The 24226-nt window shown below is 39.2% G+C and overlaps 1 protein-coding gene across 2 annotated transcripts in view; it reads left to right on the top strand.

Moving 5' to 3' along the window:
- Positions 1-24226, top strand: part of CSGALNACT1 (chondroitin sulfate N-acetylgalactosaminyltransferase 1) — a 41529-nt gene that overhangs the window by 4482 nt on the left and 12821 nt on the right. Inside the window, exons 3-5 of one of the 2 annotated variants that reach the window (XM_086891634.1) lie at positions 12527-12610; positions 20218-20474; positions 22079-22992. In XM_086891634.1, coding sequence (XP_086747760.1) covers positions 22359-22992 — 634 coding nt within the window. In that variant the 5' untranslated portion in view covers positions 12527-12610; positions 20218-20474; positions 22079-22358. The remainder of the gene's footprint in view (positions 1-12526; positions 12611-20217; positions 20475-22078; positions 22993-24226) is intronic. The other variant, XM_023946989.2, reaches the window with a different exon arrangement.

Genomic DNA, 24226 nt, shown 5'->3' with positions numbered 1-24226 from the left:
GTTTCATGTTACCCAGACCAGTACTGATGGTCACTGGTTTGTGTTGCACTCACATCTTTTTCTGGGATGTGAATTGTGAAAGGTGAGGAGTTGTTATGTCATCTGTGCTGCAATTTCTGCTACCAAGCTGGTACTTCAACTACATCTGGAAGGGCAGAAAATTCCAGTCTTAAAAGTGGGGCTTTAGTATTTGTAGGGTTTTAAGATTTTTTTTCAGCATTTTCCCCTGTGAATTGATTTCACAGAAGGTAGTTATGAAAGTGCTGGCCATGATCATAACAGAGTTAGAGCTACATGTGCCAGGGATCAGTGGTAATCACTCAGTGAACCAAGTGGGTTCCAGTTTTGAAAGGTGCATTGGGTTCATTTTTATTTTTTTAGCTTTTGTACCCAGCCACCCAACCTCTGATAGGACAGTTAGATTTCAACTTGCCCAGACCAGAGTATGTGTATATTTGGATTCTTTGGATTCATGATATTTTCATTAACATTTAGAATGACCACATACGTACCAACCTCCTTCACAGAGGGAAACTTTCAGTTGTATTGATTTTGAAAGGAGGAGTTTTACATCAAATAGTCTTTCCCATGTGTGCTTTTAATGTGGAGCCAGTATTTTAGAAAAGCATTCTTCTTCGGTTAGAATAGTCTGAAAATAGAGGTAACAGTTTTGAAACACCCTTTATACAGGAAACTTTGTATTATTTTATTTGTGAGAAGGTGTAGCCTCTTGATTTCAGGGAAGAGATTTTAAATAAACTTCGGGAAAACTTGTAAAAAGCTATTAGCAAAATGTATGGTGGTGTGTATTGTGAATCATGTTGCCTGCATTGATTTTTTTCTCATCATACTGCTATTAGGTAAAAAACTATCTGAAGATAATATGTAATACATCATAATATTACCTCTAATCCTAGCAAATTTAAACAGAAATATTTTAGATTAATGAATTTACTGTGTAAATAATGGTTGCTAGTTTAGAAACTGATACAGAGATTTGTTTGAGCCACAGGGATAGAAAACATGCCACTCACCTTTTAATTTACAGGATAGTGTAAGGTGATTTTATGAGACAAAAGTCAGTGGTGAAGTTTTCTGATACTTAATTGAACCATGTATATAAATTTATGAATTAATAAGATATTCCAAAAATATAGCGGCTTTCTCTGAAAATTGTTCAGGAAATGAAAAGCACTTATGTAATGTTAAAGGAATGAAAGGAAAATTTCTTAGCATTAGAGAAAGGAAAATACAGCTTCACTCTAAAATCCTTAGGAACTAACTGCACTAAGAAACTAGATCTTTGCAAATGTAAGGTCCATGCAAAACTGTTTTGAGAGTACATCTCAGGACCTTTTAAAAATATTGTCATGAATTGGTAGCCCTAGTTTTCAGATGGGGACAAAAAATGTTTAGAATTCTATGTGCATGCATGTTTGCATTTGTCCAGTGTGGTTTAGTCTTCATTTTTCTTCCTTGCTATTGGATCTGCCTTTTGCTATGACAGCCAGGTAGAAGAAGCTGAAGAAGGTTGCTGTAACACCTTGTTTGCCAGCTGTTCCAGTGGCAGGAGTGATAGAGCTGTACGGGGCCTGGATGTGCTTTGTACTCAAGCTGCAGGAGTATGTGGGAAGCAGAGCACTTCAATTTCACCAAAACACCTCTTATACTGGAGTGCTGGTTCTTCCTGGTTAGCACAGGTGGGAAAGTGAGTCACGTCCAAGGAAAATATATGCTTTTTTAAAAAGATTTTACAGACATATGTGACAGAATTTTTCCAGTAAAATTCAGGGCTGTAATTTTCTTACTTTCTTTGCAGTGTGTCTGCTTGAGTTGGTGAAAACAAGCTCATCTGGTGGTAAAGCTTTTTGGTTTTCCTAGGGTACTTGTCCATTTCTCATAGTCTGATTAGAATCTTTTGGGCTATTAACTACTACTAAGGTCAAAGCTTCAGAGCCCAAGTAAAAATACTTATCTTCCAGCTACTTAGTAGTCTTGTAAACCTATTAATCATCAAGAACAAAAGAGACACAAAGGTGTAGATTAGAGTTATGAATTAGGATTTAAAATAAAATCTCAGTTTTACCTCTTTCCCTGGAGAAAGGAGCCTGTAAAATGCATTTGAAAAGGCTTTGCATCTTTGTTGGAACCCTCTGGCATTTTACTGAAGTAATCTTGATTTGTTTTCTAACCTCTATCACTGATATCAAGGACTTTTCACTTGTTTAATATTACACTGTGATTTCACTTTAATGCAACTCCAGCATGCCCTTTATGTGGGTCACATATTCCTCGTCCTCCTCTATGTTGGTCTAGGATATCCAATTATTTCCATATTCATGGAGCTCAGTCACTACACAGCCAATTGAAACAGGCAGGCTGCTCAATGTCTTTTCCACTCCAGGAGTAATTTAATCAGGGAGTGACTGCATTATATTTTCAGAGAGCTGAACTGTGTGTGCCAGGTGATCTGCAGTGGAGAACAGCATCATTATTAAAAGGCTTAGACATTCCATGCCATTTGTGCTTCTGCGACATATGTAGTACAGGTAATGGTACTGTCCTGATGTTTTTTCTCATGTGCATGATTCAAATATAGTCATTTAGAGGAGGTAGAAAAGAGGGTGAATCAGGGGACTGTATTTATGCTGTATGAGATTGAGTTTCAAAGATGTTGGGTTGTGTGAGATCCTTCATCACTGCCGTGTTTGTTTTACAGAAGTGCTGGTACTCACAGAGCAGATTAAGTATATTTCTTTAGTTTCCCTCTGAAGTTCCACCCTAGAGTTAAAAAAATCTTACATGGAATTTTGATATTGGTACATTTGCACATAAATATTTCAACTTTCATAAAGCAGCAAAGGAGAGATTTGGCTGTGAGGGAAAAGTCATCAAGGAGTCCTTGCATCCATTATAATCTTCATCTGGGCTGATAAATGTGATCAGTCGACCAGAGGGAACAGGTAAGCCTTGGCTGTCACAAGTACCTTAGATCTGTGATAATTTCCACTGAGAAGAGTTAAAAGGATGTCCCTTGCTGTCAAAGGGTATCCAAGGGAAGGATAAGCTCTTTTCCAGAGTTACCAAGGAAAGAGAGAAGGTGTGGGTGAGGCAGATCACAGACTGCTTGTGTCATAAGTAGCTATGCTGTGTCAATTTCTTGCTGCTGGGGACATTATTTAGATGAACACCAGGTACAGGTGACAACTACATTTTTCTTTGAAGTCCCTGGGCTGGATTACAAGCTTGTGGGTGTGATTTCATGCTGGAAGAATTGCATAGGTGAGGTGAGCATTGCCTTGGGAGTGCCACTGCAAAATTGTCCTGAGTCCCCCTTCCAGCCTGGTATTCTATGATTATATGATTGCTCAGTAAAACTTTTCTGCTGCTTCTTTTAGGACTTGTGTTTTCACTTTTATATTGTCTTTCAAAAAAATAGAAATTGGAAAAAATCTATGGATTCAAATAATTAGAGTCAAACTGTGTCCACAGCTCCCCTTTGCTGATTATGCACCATCATTAAGGTGATTGGTGATAAAATCATCTGACTCTTAAAGAAGTCTTGAACCTTTACAGTGGCATGTTAAAAGCTTTCATGTTGGTCTAGACTTCTTTAGTTTCTTGTTTCCTCTCTGCAGCTGCCATGGGCATCTCCAGTCTGAGCACATTTCCCCCCTCCTCTTTGAAGTAAATAGACATTTTCCAGTTAATATTTATGATAACATACCTGTGGAGTGGGAAAAAACTCCACCTTCTAGATGTGATATTCTGACCTAAAGGTGAATTATGATATTTCACTTTGAGATTTTTGGAGAAGTGGTATTCAGCATATTAATAATGATGCTAACTCTTATACTGCTAGGGTTGAATCTGGATTGTCCAGTTCCAGATGCATTTCAGTCAATATCTTGTTAAGCTTCCTTGGATGAGTTTGCATGATAGTCAATGAAGAGAAGAAGCCACAGCAAATTATTTCTTCTTAAGTACATATCCAATTCTATTTATTTTCATCATCTTGTCTAAATGCATAATACAGTGGGCATCATCAATATTGTCTTTGCTACACCTGGAAATATCAAGAAGAAGACAGGGAAATGACTTGCACAGGATCATATAACCTTCAGGATGGAGACCTGGCTTGCATATGCTGCTGTTCAGTCCTATAACATAGTGACATATATATCTGTCATCTAGGAATTCATCAGGACTACCTTCCAGACCAGTTTCCAGACTTTATTGCCCTTGGAAAGATATTAGAATCTGCACTGTACCTAGAAAGTACAGTAGTGTTTTGGAAAGTTCTGATGTGCTGCATGCTGGTCACCTCAATGCACTGAGAGCTTTTGATCTTCCTTATAGTGTCCTTTTGTTTTTACTTCCATTGGCTTTCTTTGAGAGAGGACTTCTTTCCCTGTGTAAAGGCTGTGGTATACTTTTGCCTGCTGAATAACACAACTTCTGAACCGTTTCTCCTCAGCTTATGGTACACACTTACTACAAAACTTTTGGTCTTTCTGAACAAACTGATGTGTATGGTCAGTAGCAGTTCAGGGCAAATATTTCTGATCTCCTAGGACTGAAACAACAAAGCATTGAAGTGTGGTTTTGATATGAAGTGAGTAAAGTAGGCAAGAACTATTCACAGCCATTTACCGACACTTTTCATATTGCACAGGGAAGTTTCCATTCAGCTACACCTGTTTTCTGGCTAAATATTTATTTGTTTTCCTTGGATATTACATCTTTTTCTTAATTTTGATCTCTTTTTAAATTTTTATGCTCTTTCATCTTGCTGGTGATCCAGATTAAAATGAAGAATTCACTTGCATTCCCCAAGATTGTATCAAAGTAGAGGAGAAGAATTTCTAAATTGCATTGTTTTTCATATGACATGAAAACTTAGCAGTAGAAAAGATATGTTGCAATTCACAGAGGAAAAAACAGAGCTGATGTCTCTGTGTTGGGATACCTATGTCAAAATTAAGGCCTGAGTCTGCATTTGATTCCACATAAGCTGCAGCTAGAATTGGATTTTTGATGGTCTCCCAAGCTAAAACTGACAGGAAGCTGCCTTTGTTTTAATAAGTTCCCAAAATAGCTGTTTTAAAATTAATTCAGAGAAGGCTGAGGTGATACAGGAGGTAACACAGAAATGAAAAGTTTCTGTTTTGCCCAGTGTATTATTCATCAAGCCTAGGATACCAAACTGGGCTGCAGTATCACCATTGTGATATACTGGCACTATTGTCAATACTGCACTTTTGTGTTCTCATCTATCGATAATCCTATTTAATGCCCAGAAATGTCAATTTATACTGAAATCTGGTAGGTCCCAGTAATTGAATTTTGACTCCTGCTGAGACCAGACAGTGATGGTAAGTTCTTACTATGTTTCTGCCTTTTTGGTGCTTCACACTTTGTGTCCTCATACCTGTCTCCAGAACATGGTCTCTTATGCTGAATATTTGTTTTGATCCAGATTTTCACCAAGTGGACAGCCTCCCTCTTAGGCTGGCCTAAATCATGATGTACTTACCACAATAATTTTAATCTTTCCTCAGGAATTTCAGTATGTGCAGTCCTGGCAGCCAGTACTTGATCTCTCTTTCCAGGGTTCATTTGATTTCTCCTATTTTTTTCCTCTGTCTTGATGTGTGATTAGTTTGATGTAGTTTACATTACTGTACTGTGATGCTAACTGCATTAGCTCTGAGTAACCTGAGACACGCAGACCAACATTTGATTTTCAGTGGAATAATTACTGGGGAAGAGGTCTGGTTTGTCTTCACAAATATATTCAGATGCAACATATATTGTCATACATTATTTGTGCAACAATAGGCTGAAAAGCTCTGAAAGCTGTGAAAGGTGAAAAATAATAATCAATTCCTATGAAGTGATGTTGGGGTGCTTGGCAAGCAGTGCAGGTATGTGCAATAGACCTGAACTTCCACATGGTGGAAGGAAACACAGTGAAGCTGACAGAGATCAAAGAAGTAACACTGATAACCTATAAGGAACTGGCATGTTCCTCTTCAGTTTCTGTAGAGGAATCTGGGTTCAAGATTTTTAGGGATGTTTATTGTTCTCTGTCCTAGGAGCTCAGTTAGGAGTCCAGAGTGCTGAGCTGAGGCATGCTTTTGGTCAGAGAGCAAGTGCAAATTTATGCCAGAAATTCCCTCAGAAAATGATTATTCCATATGGCTTGTGGGAGATATCTAGGCTATGTTTTGACCTTATATTTCAGGCTCTGTTGCTGCTCACCATGGCAATGGGAACATAAGTGGGGGAACGCTGGTCATAAATAAGCACTGATACCTTTGATTCAACTGCATCATGGGACAGGTGACTAGGAGTGTCTGAAGTGCAGAGCTATGGGCTAGGGGAGAGAGGCAGAAAGCCAGATAGCAACACCTGCCTAGGGTCAGAGAGGAGGACTAATCCTTCTAAGATGAAGATATGTGGGAATGTGTCTTTTCTGACACTTTTTTTTTTCCTGCCTTGGTTTATTAAGTTCCAGTAAATAAAAAATATATCCTCTTTTTTATGTAGCTTGGCTGAGTCACTACATTTCATAACAGTCAGAGGTTCCCAGAAAGTTTGTTGTAGCTGGATTCAGGCCCATTGGACTTGCTCAGATAAATACACTTGGTGGAAAGAGGAGTGTTAAGAGCTTTCTAGCCCAGCCTACCTTTTGGAAGAACAAAAGCTGGTAGAAGCTGCACAGGGAAAATAAGAGAGCAAATTGAGTAAGGGTCCCTGTGCACTCATCACTCCTTCCTGAGAAGAGGTGTGGTTCTCATCCAAGCCCTGTTGAGCTCTCAAGGCTCTCCTGATGTTCTCTGCAGATATGTACATCTTGAAGATGTGAGGAGTTTTGTTGTTTGGTTGGTGTTTTTTTCCCAAACACATTTCAGAATCCAGGCCAGCTGCTACAGCTGCTTCCCTTCAGCAAAACCGCTTCAAACCATGTTGAGGTTTTGTGGCTCTTTGTAGCTGCAAACCTACTCACAGCCAATTTCCTCACATTACAACATTATTTTAGCAATGTAGTCATTCTAAGTGGTTCCACAAATGCGCTCATCTTTTATCTCCATTTGTTTACTCCTTACTTCTTTCTTCTAAACATGTTTTTCCATCCCTTTAGCAAAGCAAAGTGAGTCCTGGGCTCCAACAAGGGTATATCAGTGCTAATGGAGAAGACTGGAGGAATGCTTGAGGACAGCACAATCCACAATTTAACCCAGTCCTTTCTGATTTGTAGGATGAAGGTTTCAGGTTTAAGCAGAGTGGTTTGTGTTTTCACAGTCATATGGCTTCTTTGCATGCATGTGGTCTGAGCATTAAGCATCAGCAATCAGATCCTGCAAACAGTCTGATGCATTAGGAAATCTAGACTGTGCTGTTTGTTTACTTTGAGTATAAATGTCATTTTGGCAAGTGATCTCCTGTCTTGCATATACAAAGTTTGTAAGTTGATTGCTGAGCTTAAATGGCATAGGCTGGGTAATGAATTTTTAAGTTTGCGTTTCAGTTGTTTGGTGACCCTGGGCACGTGACATGAAAGCAAAGTGCTTCCGAAGCTCCTTTCAGATATTCAAACACATTGTATGTGCTGAGCTAATCAGAGGGATTTGACATTTTGATATTGAATAGATGAACTAAGGACTAAAAAATTTATTACTGTAATTTTCAATGAAGTCAGGCCATGAACTGGTCTTAGTAATGGCTCTTGTCAGATGGTCTACTTGCAATGTTCATTAATAGCAGTTACTACTACTGTACTGATGTTTTGGACTGACAAAGAATTCTTTACAAAAGGTTCTTTACAAAGAATCAGTATCAATTTGCATTCAGCAGATAATACTGTTCTATGCCTTGAAAAGAACATTTTTTTTCCTTTAAAATTAAACTAAGACTTCCACAATAAATCATTATGACCTTGGCAATAATTTAGTTTTTCCATTTAAGTGATACATAGATACTCTTTGCATTTTTTTTCTTCCAAGTAATTTGGGAAATAAGAAAACCGAAAATGTCCTGATCCCCAATCAAAATGGCATTCCAGAATAAAAGGGAAAATTGTTGAGAACGTGCCCACTTGTAGGGGGGAAAGTAGCAAAAGGTAACTACATGTATCTAGCTATAAGGCTCTAAAAATAATTTTCATGTTACGTCTGCACCTTTGAATCTACCAAGGATGCATACAATCAGATGTGTTAAAAGCTTTGATTTCTGTCACTACAGCTGATTTGCTCTTAGTAGGAACTTACAATTTGTAAATGATTTCTCATTTGATTTCTTGGTACTTCATGTGACTTCCTTGTGTTACCTGACAAGTATTAACAAACTGTAGTGTCAGTGTTCCTGATGTTATGTTTCTTTGAATACAGAGTATTTTGCCTATGGCACAGCTAAGTGTGTGTTGACAGTTTTCAGTTACTGTAGAACTAGTACTACACATTACAAATGTTTTTCTTCTAATGTCACGTCAAATTATATGTATCTAGTATCATGTCAAATCAAATTTAGTGACCATCCCAGTAATATCCTTTTTGTGAGATTATTATTTTTTTTTGTCATATGTTTCCATATCTCTCTGATGAAATGCAAAGTTGAGTTCTACTTTCACAGTGAACCATCTCCTTTTAGCATTCCCTTTTAGGTAGTCTGTGCACTGTTTTAGTTGTGTGACAAACCCTATTTAGATACCTCATTCCTACCCTGGTGAAAATAGCAGTGTGTCCTTTGGAAAGCCTTCTTAGTGTTCCCAGGGATGGATGCAGGGTTTCCAGCTAAGATTGATCAGGTGTTCATTACACCAGGAAATGGCCTTGCCAGGGTCTTCAAAATTGTGTGCCTCTGGTGTAGGAAGTATTTAAACTGTATAGCTGGGCTGTCTTCTGCAGGTGTGGTGGAAGCATTTCCTCATCATTTTGTGATTTTTTTTCTGGTCAGCTTTGCAGACTGAAGTGGACCATGCCTGGAAACTGATCTGTCTAATGAGTATAGCCTGCATCTTGCATTGTTGTGCCAAAGTGTGGGTTTGAGCTGAGGGATGGCTGTGTTTTCCAGTGCTTTGGAGCATGAGCAGTTGAACTTCATTTCTTTGCAGACTATAAAATGTGCTGCTAACAAATGCTCTATTGCATGAGCATCTAGTGCAGTGTGTACTCAGAGAAAGACTCTTAGACTGAGCTACTCTGGAAAAGGACACTCCCTCAAAGAAAGTCTTCCCACCCATTACAGCTCGTTGTCTTTAGTTTTTCCCCCTTTGACTGGACCACAGAGACTCATATCTAGAGAGAGACTTCCAAGTGCAGTTCAGCATCTGAGGAAGCCACTACGCAGCTGCTCCTCTTGTCTCTCTCCTGGCTGGGAATCCTTTTCTACCTGAGCTAATGGATATAGAAGGCCCATCCTATAACTGCAGTCTCGGGGTGGGGGGGTTGTGTGTAGCTGCACTTCTTAAACTGAAGTTTTCTGCTCATAAAGGAGAATGTGCTTGGAGGCAGTGAATCTCATGGGGCATTTCTTATGGAAGTCAAGAAGTGTACAGAGCCTCCACCCAGAAAATAGTGCACACATCAAAATAGTCATCCTAAGGGTGTGCCCTTCTTAAAAGAAGGAAGTGCAAAATGATGCCGAGAGATCACAGCAGGGGTATTTACCTCACATTTGCTTCTCAAATTCCTCCTAGTGCTCCTGTGTGACTGACATGTGAAATTCCAGATCTGCCAACAAATGAGGAACCTCACTGTGTAGCTGCAATACGTGCACAGTATTTAGTTTTAGACTCCTGATTTGAAAGGCTAGATGAGATTACAGAGTTCTAATTTGAAGGTATTTACAATTTTCTTACCCTTTTTCCTCTGGGCCGGAATCGTAGTTTGTACCATATTTAAGATTTTGAGGTTGATTGCCAGCACTAGTGCGTCATTTCAGTAGACCAGCCAAGTTGGTTCTGCCAGGGCCTCTGAAGTGGCCTGCACATCTGTTAGGGAGAAAGAAGAAGCTATGGGCCACCATCTGGTATTTGATGCCTTGTTGTCACAACAGATTCATTGAGGGCCCAACTGGACCTGACTTCCACTGTGCAAAGTGTGGAGCAGCAAGGAACACAATTGGTCTGGAAAGGTATGCTGTGGGAAGATAGAAAATGGGTAGAAAAAACACCTAGAGAGTGTTCAAGGAGTGACAGGAGATTGTGTAGCTTTTACCTGGAGCAGACCCCGCTGCCTGGGAACCTGGACATTCTGAAGGGAATGCGGCAAGACCCCACATAGAGCAGTTGGTTCTATCATCACTGATAATGACGGCAATATTTGCCTCTGGAAGTTTGGATTAAATTGCTTTATTTCTTTAACAGTCTGTTTGAAATATCTTCTTACCATCTTTTTTTTTTTTTTCATCCACAAATTACTTTTATATCGACATGCCACATTTTGCTGTTCTAAGAGCTTCTCAAAAGCTTGCTATTTTTAGACTTGTAATAATGGATGTGTGCATGACTCCTCAGCTGGCAAGCAGCTTGTTAACTCAGACTGGTGCCTGGTTCTTGCATCTTTTTATATTTTGAGTCAGTTGTACCTTTTGAGGTAGAATATCTGAAATAAAGCAGAAGTAGATGTATAAAACCAAAGGGGAGGCCCAGAACATCTGATTTTTGTTATATTCTTTCCTTTTTGTGCTAAGTGCATACTGGATCGGTTAGACTTGCTGGAGATACACTGAACTATTGGATTCTACAGGTTGGCTGATGTCTTGTAATCCTGTAAAAGTAACTGAAGTTAGAAATAAAACAAATAAACAATAGAACACTGGATTAGTCTTGCAGGAGGCAAGTCAGTGTGTGAAACCTATCAGGAGGTTTTCTACTCCCTGACATGTTACCTTAGTTGAGTCGTGGTTTTCTGCAGTAATAAACACACTACAATTATGTAAAAGAAGTTAATTGACATTGCGTGATGATGGCTCTTCAGTGAAATAATCATGTGGGCCAGGTGGTCTGGGGGAGCAATTGCCCCAGCCAGCCATAGACAACTAACAGACTAGGTGGTTAAGGTAGCCAGGGAAATTCCCTGGGCTCCCATCAGGAGCGTGGGTAGATGGAGTCCAGGAGACAATTCAGGAGGTAAGTGCAGGAGACTGACCTTAGGTAATGTAATAAATTAGATCTGTCAGCATGTATGTCTCTTACAGTAAACAAGGGAGAGTTCTACCTATGATTGTCTATATGATAATCATGTTCTTTGAACTTTCCAGTTATTTCCATATAATACAATTTTCTTTGTCCTTTTTGACTGCAACTTAATAGAATCAGGTGAAGTACCCATCAAGAAGAGTAGCTATTGAAATTGGCTGTCCTCTTTCAGAAGTAGCTAAAAGCAGAACCTAAACATATAGTAGCATGTAGCTTCTCTGACAAGGAGATGGAAAAATACCAATTTTGAAGCAATGGAGGTCAAAATAATGGTAAAAATCCAGAGAAGTAATGAAGGAAAATTACATGTCCCAAACAGAAGAATCGTTTCTTGTGCATATCTGGTACAAAATACAAACTTCTGCTTAGGGAATAGATTGGTCATCCAAATCACAAACATTAAAAATATTTTTTTGGTATACAAGATCTTTTTTCACCTTCCAAAGCACTTGTGTCCTCTAAGAGATGCAATGTAAATCGTTACATAGATTACATAGATAGCTGATGTCATCTGATGTCTGCTTTATTGGGAAGATTTTCTTATCTATATTTTCCTTTAAGAACATAGGGATTTCCCACAGCTTCTTCAGTTTCACTGAGATTTTTGTCATGCTTTCAATGAAAAGTTTGTTGTCAAGGGTGCATGCCACAGGAGAGAATTAAACCACCAAAATCCCCTGTACATGCACTAACCTAGTGTCTAAAAATTCTTGCTCTGTGTGAGTTTTGTTTAAACCAGGTATGACTTGCTTTTTTGTCATGTGATCATGCTGACACCATTTGCTCATATTTCATTCTTTCCTGTAGGAGCTTTCAGCTGCTGTTTTCCAGCTAACATGTTCCACCAACAGTTACTTTCCTTCCTCTTTTAGACAAAAGGTTGTTAAAATCTCTTGACATTTGTCCTTAAGATGCCAGTACTGGAAGATTGCCTGTTATTTTGACTGCAGTTGGAAAAAGGAGATGCTTGTACATCTATAGGAGAAGAATTTTTCTTTTTGGGACTAATAAACCATTTGTAGTGAGACATTTCACTGCTGTTTCCAATAGCCCTTGTTGAACCCATGTTCTGATAATAGAACAACACAAGGAAAGAAAATAGTGGAGATGTAAGGAGTTAAACTGAGTTAAGGTGCTGCGAGTTGGTGCTGAAAATGATACAATTTTAATATTCCACAGAGAACTGGATAAAAAGGAGGGAAAGGGAGAAAACTGTAAAGACACAGCAGCAATTTCTTCTTTTTGTTTCATTAGCTTACATAGTTGTGCCAGCACACATCCTAGCCAATTTTGTTAAAATAAAAATAATGCTGTCATTTGCAGACAGGTTTCCATGTGGAGAGAAACAAAGACTCAGTAGCATGAAGCTTCATCTCATAAGGAAATTTCTTTTCTTCAAGTATTCTGGTAGGCTGTGAGTTTACACTTTTTTCCCTATTCCTTTTTTCTGAAAAACGTTGCATGTAAGGAACAAGGATAAGCAGAAAACTGTTTTCTTTAAAAAAAAATTAACTATCCATGAAAAAAAAATAAAATTATTGTTTGCATCAACTTTGATACAAAGTTACATTAAACCAAGTCAGATACTTTTGTGGTACAATGAGGAAAAATGTTACAGAGTAAGATCATATTGTGTGCCTTATTTCATAACTTGGCATGAAATGATTTTGGTTCTGATTGAAGCCTGAAATTCTTTCAAGAGATAGGCTCTTTGGAACTTTTCAGGAAATGCTGAACTGACTGCAGGGTGTACTTCTGTTTGACAAAAGGGGAAAAAAGGATAGCTTTTGCTGGTAAAGGAAACTGGCTTTACTTATGTCGTCAATCAGCTCTGTGTTAGAGAACCAGGATGCCTCTTGAGTGAACTGTTAGCATTTAATGTGTTTCTAGCTGAATGACTGGGTTTAAGAGCTATTGACAATATGCAGTAACTACAATTAAAACCTCCTTAATAAACTACAGTTTTAATGCCAGATACCAATAGAGTCAATAAGGGAACTGAATTTTCTTAAGAACCAATGAGAAAATATGTTTATGGCTGTAATTTGGTATATCAGAGAGCTGTAAAATAAAACATCAGAGTGCTTGTTTGAATTGAGGTTTCTTATAAAGAAATCGAAAGATAGATTCCATTTTCAGTACGATTTGAGATCAGAGATGAAAACCAAAGTAACTGTGAGCAGGTGTCTCATTAACACTTGAAAATGTGGTTTGGTTTACTTAACTAAAAGATATAGAATTTTTTTCTTAAAATTAAAAGAATATTTTTTCTTATAGCCACTTGACCAAAAGCAATTTTCTGTGGACCTGTGTCCATTCTGATACCTTCAAAGATACAAAAATTGTCAGGAAATGGAAATTTGAAGCACTTTGATTTGTGAAAACAAAGTAGGCATTCACAGGCTATTGAAATATTTTATTTAGAAATAAATTTGTGTAAGTGATAAAATGTCATACAATGATAAACATTTTCATTCTGTCGAAATGAAATGATCTGAATGAAAGTTTGTAGATATCTGTGTTTTGCAAGATAGTACTTTAATTTTTGGTTGTTCTCAGGTTTGGGTTTGGTTTTTTTCATTCCTTTTTGGAAGAAGAATTTCATGGTCAAGTGGATAGAAGACTGTATAATATTAAATATAAAAAAGCCTTCCTTTCTTTTAATCTCTGCCTAGGCTTTTTCTGCAGAGATTTTGCTGTGATTTATCTTTTCAAGTTCCCGTAGTAAAGAATTAGCTAGTTTAATGATGAAGGTGAAGTCAGTGAGATTCAAGTATTATGTTAGCCCCAAATAAAAAAATGAAAAAGGAAACTTTTTCTAGAAAGAGAAAAACTGTTTTACTGAAATAACTGGAAGAGCTTGGGCTTTTCAAAGAGTTGCTAGGAGATTATTTCCTGGTATATCAAGGAAATGCTGTGTCTTTGACCAAAACCACATATCAAAACAGTGGGTGATGAACTAAACGAGACCTTGTGGCATGTTGTTTCCGAGTAAGCACTAACCTGGAGAAGGAAGGAAATGGGGGCTGAATCAGGGGCCTGGCCTTTTCCTGTCTATCAGTACAGACCAGACTGACAGGGAAAAGCAGATCAGTGGAGCTTGGGGGTTGGTACATCAGCTGTGAAAGCTGTTAATGCTGCATGTATTGGAGTTCTGTGCAGAATCTGGGTAGCTTCTCTAATACTAAACCAGGTTGCAGTTGTTTTCTGGCTTCCTGATTATTAGTTCGTAGCCTGAAACTTGATTTTCTGCTGTAATGTAAACCACAGATGAAAAGTAATCTTGGTCAGCAAAATTAGTCCCTGTCCTGCTAATTCTTGCTCAGCCTAGATAACTTACCTAATCCCTTGACTATAAAAATGTTTTTTCCTATTGTCTCCTTTGCTCTTAATTATTTTATTTAAAGCTGTGTATTGATACCACATAGCCAGAAATTTTCATTTCAAGTACAAAGAGTTCAAAATTTAGGGCTCTGCATTACCGTAAGAATATAGTATTAGACTTGTGGGAGCCAGATGTTTCTTCTCAGTTCCCAGCACATGCTGGACTCAGAAGGAAGGAAACCTCTTCCCCTGCCAACTCTGCTGGAGTTAATGAAGTTCAAGTCCACATCTAGCTTTGTACAGAGCATTCTAGCTGTACCAAGGATTTCTGGCAAGGAGAAGAAGACATAATCTCCAGGTCAGGCTGAATTGTCCAAACATCTTAAAACTCTATTGCTACCTTACAGGGACTTTGATAGGATAGATACCTCCAGTCACTGTTACTGTACTTTATCACCTCTCAGCTCTTTTCAAATCAGGGGGCTTTCACTGCACTGTGAACTTGTGGCTGAAGGGCTGAACTGAAGCTGAGTTCAGAAAAACATATGAGAGGTTTTATAGCCTTGACTAAATAAATCCTAGTTAAATACTGGAAGAGACACAAACTGCTTTCCACCCTGCAGCTCAGCCTAGCTAGGCTTTCCTGTTTCTGAGCACAGCTTAGCCATGCATGTTTGTGCATTTTTATCAATGGATAGATCATGCTCTTGCTTATTTAGATAGGTGCTAAACCTACCCTGATTCATGACCTATATCATATGTGTGCATACACTGGACTTCATATTTCATTGAAAGTCTGGCTGTGGTACTGTGGGATGTACATCTGGCAGAATCCTTGGGGTTCCTCACATAATATGACTTTAATTTGAACTTTGTACAAGAAAATGTTTTAAGTAACAGTCATGAAGAGATGGGTCTAAACCAGCAAGCATTCACAGAGTGCCCCCACATCAATCGGGGCAATTGATCTCGTCAATTTTACAGGCCTTGCTGCTGCTGACCTGAGCTTCTTTCATAAAACCGTGGTCGTCATCATTCTTAAAAGGAATGACTGTTCATACCTGTGGTGGCAGTCAGTTTTCTTTTGCTTGTGTAAATCACTGAGGGTGCATGTGTAAACATTTCAAAGTGAAATAGTGGCATTTTTTCCCAAGTCCAGAATTAAATGGATAAGTAAAATTTATCCCATTATTTGTTTTAATTAGGAAATACTAAAGGATTTTGTGTTTTATGCTTATTACTCTGATTCTGAGATTTTTCAGAAGCTGGCATAGATTGGTGTTATGTTAAAGCTGGGTTAGTCTATCTGGAAGCTCCCTGCATGCAGAGAAACTGTTGAATTAGATTTTAAAATGAAGTAAATTGGAGCAGCATTATTTAGCTGTTCCCTGGCTGTAGCTTGTCCTTGTTTTGTTAGCTAATTTCCTACAAAAAGAAACTGTTCTCAGCATGCTGCTATATTAGATGCTGTGTAGGGCTCTTGGAGCATGTGATTGGAGAAAAATGCTCCTCTTTTACACATCTACAAAACAGAGATGGTATTCACCTAAATGGATGTAAAAGTGTTGGTCATATTCAGAAGATGCTGATCTTCCAGCTAAGTTGGACATCTCAGCTGTCCAGTCCTACCATCAATTTTTAGTTCTGGAAACTATGATGGTTTGCTAATTTGCTCTTAAAAGACCAGGCTGAATTTTTGCTCAACCCAAAATTATATTTTTCATCTCCATTTTAGCAAAGTTCAAAACATTTTTGGAGAAACTGTATTCCTAAAACTACAGGGCAGAGACTGGTAATGAGAAATGGACCTTTAGAGAAAAGCCTTGTCATTTCTTTCTTGAAGTAGCATGGATTAGGTCTTCGTGAGTCACAGCACCTCTGCAGCAGCAGAGCATGCTTGTCATCTCTGCATTTTTTCTTTGGAGCCTGACAAGGCATGGATCTGTCATGTCCTTACTGGAGGAGGGACAGAGTAGTGAAGACTCACAGGAAAGGCTTTTGGAAGCACCCTATAGTACCCCACTAACAATTGCACTGAGGATGTGCAGGTTACATATCTATAGATCAGTGTGTATAGCAGAGAAGGGTGGTGTGTTTTGGTTGTAAAGTGGAAATCTGAGGACCTCATACAAAAAATAGCATTCCTAACACAGACCCTTGCAATGGTTGGGTATCGATCTCTGGAAAACTGCCAAGTCTTACACAGATAACATTGTTCTGGGGCAGAGAAAGCAGTTTTAGGAGTGTTGTAGTAACTTGAAATAATGGGGTTTTTATCAGAAAAAGTGTTATTGGTGTGTGGAGATAATTTTAGGTGTTACAATAGTTCTTTTCAGATGTTGTTAGAACTTAATTACTGCTTAATCTCGGTGTTTTGGGTTTTTTTACTTTAAAACTAGTTTGATTACCAGTGGAGAAAGGAAAGCAATAGTGCTTTCACTCTTTTGTGTGTATACACATAGACAAACCCACACACAAAATAGGTATGCACTGGGAGGACAAAGGGACCTCAATACTCCTTCTGAGTGCTTTATTTAAAACAGAAACAATGATACTGTAGAAGAAATAATTATTAGTGGATGTCTACTGTAACAGTAATAATGACTACCATAAAAGTTGAAACAACTCTGGTATGTTTATTGCATATGACAGCAGAAGGCTTTCAGAGTAATCTTGAATTCTGTTCTGGACTGTCTTTGGGGAAGTTGCTTTCATGAGCAGTGAGACTACATGTAAGTGGATGGTCTAACACAAGTACACATGGACCTCAGAATTCAGTTTAAGTGGCATAGCAGATAAAGTTACTACTTTACCCTGATGAGAGGAGCCCAATTAAATTGGCAGAAATGGGGTCCAGATACTAAGAAAGGCAATAGTTAGGACTTCAGCGCTGGTTTTGTAGCTTCCAGAGTGAAAAGTCTATAGCTGTATATTGAATGTAAGCTCCTTCTTGAATGAGGCAGCTACTTTTGGTTCCCTTACAAGAGGAAAATATAGTATTTCCAGGACTGTTAAAGCTTTGAGGGTTTCTTCTTTTGAAGACAACTTCTAACAGTTGTTGTAACCTATTTCTGAGATGATGAGACTGTAATTGTTATTTACAGAGGAGAACAGTGTAATTGTCCTTCTGTGGGCAGGGCTGGATATTGAGAATGTCTGAGAGAATGTGTGACAATGTAAGTCTGGAATCAAAGATTAGGAAATGAAGAGTTTTACTGTAAGTTGTCTACTGTCTTCAACTATTAGAATTTAACATTTTCATTCTGAATACTATTTCTCACTAATCCTTTATTTGGATTGAAGATTGGAAACCAGACATTAAGACTTTGAGTGGTTTGTTTGGGATATGTGTCAACCCAAGAGGGAGCAATAGAATTTTTAACAAGGGACAATGCAAGAAGGTTAAGTAGGTGCATCCAGTCAGTTTATCAGACAGGCTTTTTTCTTTATTCAGCCTTTTGTTTAATTCAGTGCTGGACAGATGAACTGGGCTGAGAAGTAATCAAGAAATCATGATCTGGCCATAAGTCTTTGCATAAATCTTAATCTTTGCGTAAAGTGTGAAAATTTTTATGTGAGACTAAATTTTAATCCCTGTGACATGTCCCATTCTGCTGAGTGCCTTGGATTTCTGTTGAGAAACTAGGGGGGAAAATCTTGTTCCTAACATTTAAAGCAGACTAATTTGTCTGCAGTGCTAAGCACAGTCCTTGTAATTAAGAAGTTCAAGGCAAATTACAAGTGGCTACAGAATGTCTTTCTCTATTATCATAAGGCACTTAAAGTCTGGGTGGAACATCTGTTTCCTCCTCCCCACAGCTCATTTCAGAGATTATTATGATTCTAGTGAAATCTCACAGTGACATGTGCTGCTATTCAATGAAGGTGTTTCAAACACCTACACAAAAGCTAATTGCAGCTTCTGCCACTTACTGCCTCTACTGAAAAAAAAAAAGAAAATAAAAGGAATTTCAGAGTTTTGTGAGCTAAAATGGGAGTTGCCAGTCTGAGTTACACCTACAATAAGAAGCTGTGGCAGAAAGTACTTAAAAACATGGAATTATCTGGCATTGCTCATGTCATGTGTGCTGAGAGATCACTGCCTATGCAAATATGACTGAGCTTTTGCCATTCATTTCTATCCTCAGCATGAGGAGTGCAGAAATTGTGGAGTTCAGAGGGGAGATACATATACAGAGATACTTTGGTTTGAGGCCCTTTCTCCTGCACAGATTCTCAGTGTGGTTTTTGAGAGTCAAAAATTCAGACTTGAAATACATTGGCATTTCTGTGCAGAGATGAATTTCCTGTATCTTTACAGTCAAATAAAAATTCAGTTGGTGAGAAACAGTAATGGATGCATACCATCTGAAATTTCAAACAAAACAACTTTCCATTTTTTGCCACTCCCTGTGATTGGGTGCAGCACCCTCCACTGTGCAGAAATATTTACAGAGTGCTTAGAGTGATGACAGAATTTGCTTCTGTGTTTAGAGCATTTTTTGGACCCACGCTCCTTGAAAACAAGTGAAAAGCACCTCTGTGAGCTGAGCTGACCTCTGGCTGGGCTAGCAGGTTGAACTGAGGTTGAAGATGTTTTCACAAGTGCAGGCTTTTTTAGAATTAATGTCCCTTTCCTCAGCCACCAGACTAATCACTGTGTATTTGTTAACAGCTTCTCTTTGCTAAGAGACTAATACTGATGCAGCTGACTGCTGTGAAATACAGAGGCGTTTTTGTCAGTTCCTGGAAAAAAACCCTGACATTTCAGTTTGTCTTCTCTTCATCTCGGTGTGAAACTGTGTTGGTCTGGTGAAATCAACAGAATGGTTGTTAGGAGGAGTTACCATCCTTGCCTGGTCCTTGCCTATGCAGCTGAGATGCCTTAGCTGTGACCACCTTTGGTGTTGATTTAAAGTAATCTGCTTTTTTTGGAACTGATCTGGATTTGGACTGCTTTCACAAGCATGCCCATGAGATAGTAGTACAGTAACAGCTGTATATTTAAATGTCAGTCACTGTAAGGCAACGCCACTGGAGCTACCAGTACAATTTAATAAGACAGATCCAAAGGGCAAGCAATGAAAGCTTCTTGTCAGGATGCCTCCACTCTTGATGGTAAAATCTCTGTGAAGAAGGTTAAAATCCACATGATCTTAATTCTTTACTATGAAAACAGTGTTTCAAAGAATAAAGTAACTCTGATAATTTACTGTCCTGAAATGTTTATAAAGATGCATCTTTGATAGGGGAGATTTCAAACCAGAAAACAATATAGAAAAGAGATAGTACCCTGAAGAGAGAGATGCTATATTTCAGTAAAGATAGCTATCTATATACACATACATTTTAAGGTCCATGTTTGAAGAGCTCTTTGCCCAAAACTGAAATCTGTTGCTGCTTACAGAAATGGTATGTTTATCTAAGCCATTGAGATGTAATTTCAGTTTATACCATGTTAGTACAACTAATCCTTTCACTGATGTTCAGCTTCTGCCAATTCAGTCAATGGAGTAATTGTGTGAAGGGAAGCATACAAGCACAGCAGTGTTTTATGTACTACATCTCACCACTTCCTGACCCTGTCTCCCTGCACACTACCTTCTTACAGTCTTCTAGCCAGATCTGTTGTACAGTTAGAAATGCCCAGATTAATTTTCCCTGCTTTGACAAGCTCCTTTACATTGCAGGAGGCCAACATTTTTAGTGCATCCATAGGAAGCGTCTCCACTACAGCCTTTCACCACACGAGAGACAGACTGAAGATGTAGGCAGCTGACAAATGTGAAAGCAATGAAGAGGTGTTCTGAGGTTGACAGCGCTTTTCATAGTACACGCATTTGCTGGGAAAGGCATAAGAAGGGAGATAAACAGGCAATGATTTTGGCAAGCTGAGAAGAAGCTGTAGCAGACCAAGATGTTCCAAAGAGAAGATCACATCAAAAAGGTAAGTGTGCTATCTTCATCTTGTCCTTTTCTCCTGCTGCTCGAAAATTTTCTAGAAAATCATCAATTCTTCCTTTGAAAATGCTGACATTTTCTGGAGAATCCTATAAATGCTATAAAAGTAATTTCACATTACTTTGAAAAACATACAGTACTATTTTTATGGCTCATTCTAGCCCCCTCAATTCCTGCTCGAAGTTGGGTTTTTTCCCAGAAGCTCTGCAAACTGATAAATAATAACAATCCAAGCATCAGAAATATCTCTGTGTAACTGCTGCATATGGAGAAATAGTCAATCAGGACAGAGTGGGGGGAAAGTCATAGAGCAGTTTATAAAAAGTCCTACATAAGACTTTGATTTGAGACTAGAAATAACTGACAATAACTCTGAAAGTCTTATTCTTAGTCAAACTGTTTTTACTTAAGGGTGTGTCAGCAAGGATATATGCCTAAAAGGACTGTGACTCTCTCTGTCAAAAGAGTATCATGATGTCATGCATGCATGCAAGGGGAGAGCATCAAGGGGTTAATTTGATTGTGTTTGTGTCTAACAAAGTGTAATCTAGGATGCTACTCAACCTTGACCTAAGTATACAGTCAGCTGACTGAATGATGAAGTTCCTTGTACCAGCATTGGTTTGGGCCAAACCCACAGGATTTTGAAATTCCTTCTGGTAATGTTCTCAGCACAATTGTTTTAATGTAGCATACAGCTAGATCAATATTCAACTTCAGTCATCTAAGTTTTTTCCCTTTCCTATATATACTTGAAGAAGTTTAATTAAAAATTATAATGTTTCCAGTTCCACCTTCTCTATAGTCTATAGTCCTGGGCAGAATGGAAAACAGAGTAGTACTGTACATTTTTGAATGGCTTTTTGTAATGTTATGAGAAACAGAAGAGGGTCTTGAAATGTTAAACTACTGTGCAATGATGACAGTTTCAAAATTGTAACAAAGCTTCTGCTGATTTTGAGTAAAATCAGTATTGAGTGCTCCTGGAAAATATCCTCTTCCTCATTATTTGTTTTTTATGGGAGCATCTCATAGGATATGTCAAACAATGACAGTTGCAGTAATTGGCCTTTGATAACAGTTCTCAGTTTTCTGGTTATCAGATTTCTGCTCCAGATCAGGCTTCATATATTTGAATGGACCATGACACTTGGTGTTTTGGAAAAAACATGCCTGGAAGCTAAAATATATGTGGTTGATGTGGGACTGAGTGCCTTCCTTTCAAAACTTGAGTGAACACTCCAAGATTTGAGAACATCTGAAAGGCTGTCAATGCTTGGATAAACTGAGTACTTTAGCATCTGATCACTAGACCCCTCTAGTAATTCTGAAGCATAGGAGTCCTTGAGGCCTGGACTAGTTTTCCATTGGCAATGGGCCAAGCCATGTTATTGATGATGAAAGGGATGCATACAGGATTTTCCACATAAGGATCTTGACACTTCTATGGTCTTAGCTGAAGCACTTCACAGCTTTGAGATCTGCTAGAGCAGCTGAGAAACTAGGTAAATTAGAACACTCTAAATGGTCTGGACTGAATGACCAAATTCTAACCTGTCTGTCTTTGTGATTTATCTTTCATGTTCTCAGGCTCCATCTGCCACGGTCTGATCACATTGCAGCAACATAGGTGTTGCCATGAGGATCAGGAGGTGTCCTGTCTGCTTCATAACTTGTCTTCTGGTCCTGCTGGGTATACACCATAGAGAGCTCCATATAGAGGCAGAGCACACATTTCAAGACAGCTGACAAATCAATTCCTGCACATACATGCATCTGTGTAAGACTACTCCAAGATCAGAGGCCTCTGTGGCACTGCATGTATATAAGAACTGTTGCATGTGTGGAGTTAGACTCTGCTTTTTGAGATATGATGGTCCGACGAGGATTTATTCTATTTCTTCCCCGACTTGTAGGCCTGCTGGTGGTGGCCTGTTGCTCAATGTCTATCGTTTATATGTTGGCTTGCACACCCAAGGGTGACAACCAGCAGCTTGCCTTGCCCAGGGTGCACAGTCCAACTGTGAAGGAGGGATATGAAGCCATTCTGCAAGAGCGAGAAGAGCAACACCGTAATTATGTCATCAGCTTGAAGAAACAAATTGCCCAGTTGAAGGCTGAGCTCCAGGGCAGGACTGAGAAGCTTAAGGACATGCAGAACCAGTACCCAGACTCCTTGGACATTCAACTTGACCACAGTAAACCAGAGAAGGCCCAGGCCAACCTGTTGGCTTTCCTCCGTTCCCAAGTAGACAAAGCAGAGGTGCACAGCGGTGTTAAGCTGTCCACAGAGTATGCAGCAGTGCCCTTTGAGAGCTTCACCCTCCAGAAGGTGTACCAGCTGGAGACAGGGCTGACACGGCACCCAGAGGAGAAACCCGTAAGGAAGGACAAGCGAGATGAGTTGATAGAGGTGATCGAGTTAGCAGTGGGGAGCTTGAACAAGCCAGATGGGGTCAGCAAAGCAAAACCCCATGTATACACTGCCTCCGACTTTGTTGAAGGTTCGTATGCAGAGAGCAAGTTAGAAGGTCCACACAGTGCTGGGGAGGAGTTCTGGTGTGACTGAGTAGCTGAGGGAGATGGGAGCTGTGTCAGAGCACAGATGTCTGGGATGGTGCTAATGCTGTGACCTAGCAATGCTGTCTCAGGCACAATTGCAAAATGGCAGCTTTCCTGGGGAACAGGACTTTGTGACAACAAAGCCTGCCAGTCTCCTGTAGTGACACCAATGTGCACTCACAGCTCTCTAGTTGTGCACTTGCCTCAAAATTGACAAAGCAAGGAGTGACTGACCAGGCTGCAATCCCAGATCTACTTCCACTGTTAACATTGGCAACTGCAGTTCAGATCCATGCTGCCATTCTCCTCCTTTCTGTTTGTTGTTTAGTTTATCTTTTCAAAATATGTTTCTACAGTTTTTATAGGTGCTGAACAAGTATGTATGACTGTTTGGCACCAGCTCTTCTGTGCAAGAGCATGAGGAGACAGGAGATGTTTCCTGCCACACATTACTTAATATCAATTAAGCTGTGAGCCTGCCTTTATGCACAATCAAGAGTCTTTGAGTGGGTACCAGTGCTGCACCTGGGGAACAAGTGCAGCAAGATGTGGGGAAGAGATGAACTCTAGTGCTTGCTCTGTGGAGGTTCTTCATGGTTCTTCAATGGTCTTTCTTATACCATGGTGATATACTCCAGAAGGTGGAAGCCTTTCGCATAACTCAGAGCTCAAGAAATTGGAGGCCTGTGTGCAGCTCAGTCTGAGCTCAAAGAACCTTCCTTGTGTCCTCCTCTCTGGGATAGGTCCTTGCTTCTGTAGGTGCAAGGGAACAAATTCTAATTCTCACTCATCAGTGCAAACTGATTTGTTTGCAAATGTAGTGATCCATGTATTGGGGCTGGAAACAGAGAATGGGAAGAAAATTTCCCTGCCAAACCCCTTTGGAGGTCTCTTATCACGTCTTGTCACTCTTTTCCCCCAACTTCATTCTCTCAAGAATGGAAAAAACTGCCAAAGGACAAATCCATTGCTCTGTGTAACTTCAGTATGTGTAGGGAGGACTGAGTTATCTGTTCCAGTTCTGCATTTCAGGTATAGCTTGGACTCTAAACTTGTTTTGGAAACAGTGCTCTGCAGGTGCTGCTGCCTACACAGTAGGTGAGTAATAAACTGGACTCTGTGTCAGCTTCTGGCAACTTAGTAAAAGTCTAGCAACACAACAACCATGGGTCCATT

Source organism: Cyanistes caeruleus, chromosome 5 (assembly GCF_971803275.1).
Source record: "Cyanistes caeruleus chromosome 5, bCyaCae1.hap1.1, whole genome shotgun sequence".
NCBI classification, from domain to species: domain Eukaryota; kingdom Metazoa; phylum Chordata; class Aves; order Passeriformes; family Paridae; genus Cyanistes; species Cyanistes caeruleus.
Note: the sequence above shows the minus strand (reverse complement) of the source record. Positions and strands in the feature narration are given on the sequence as shown.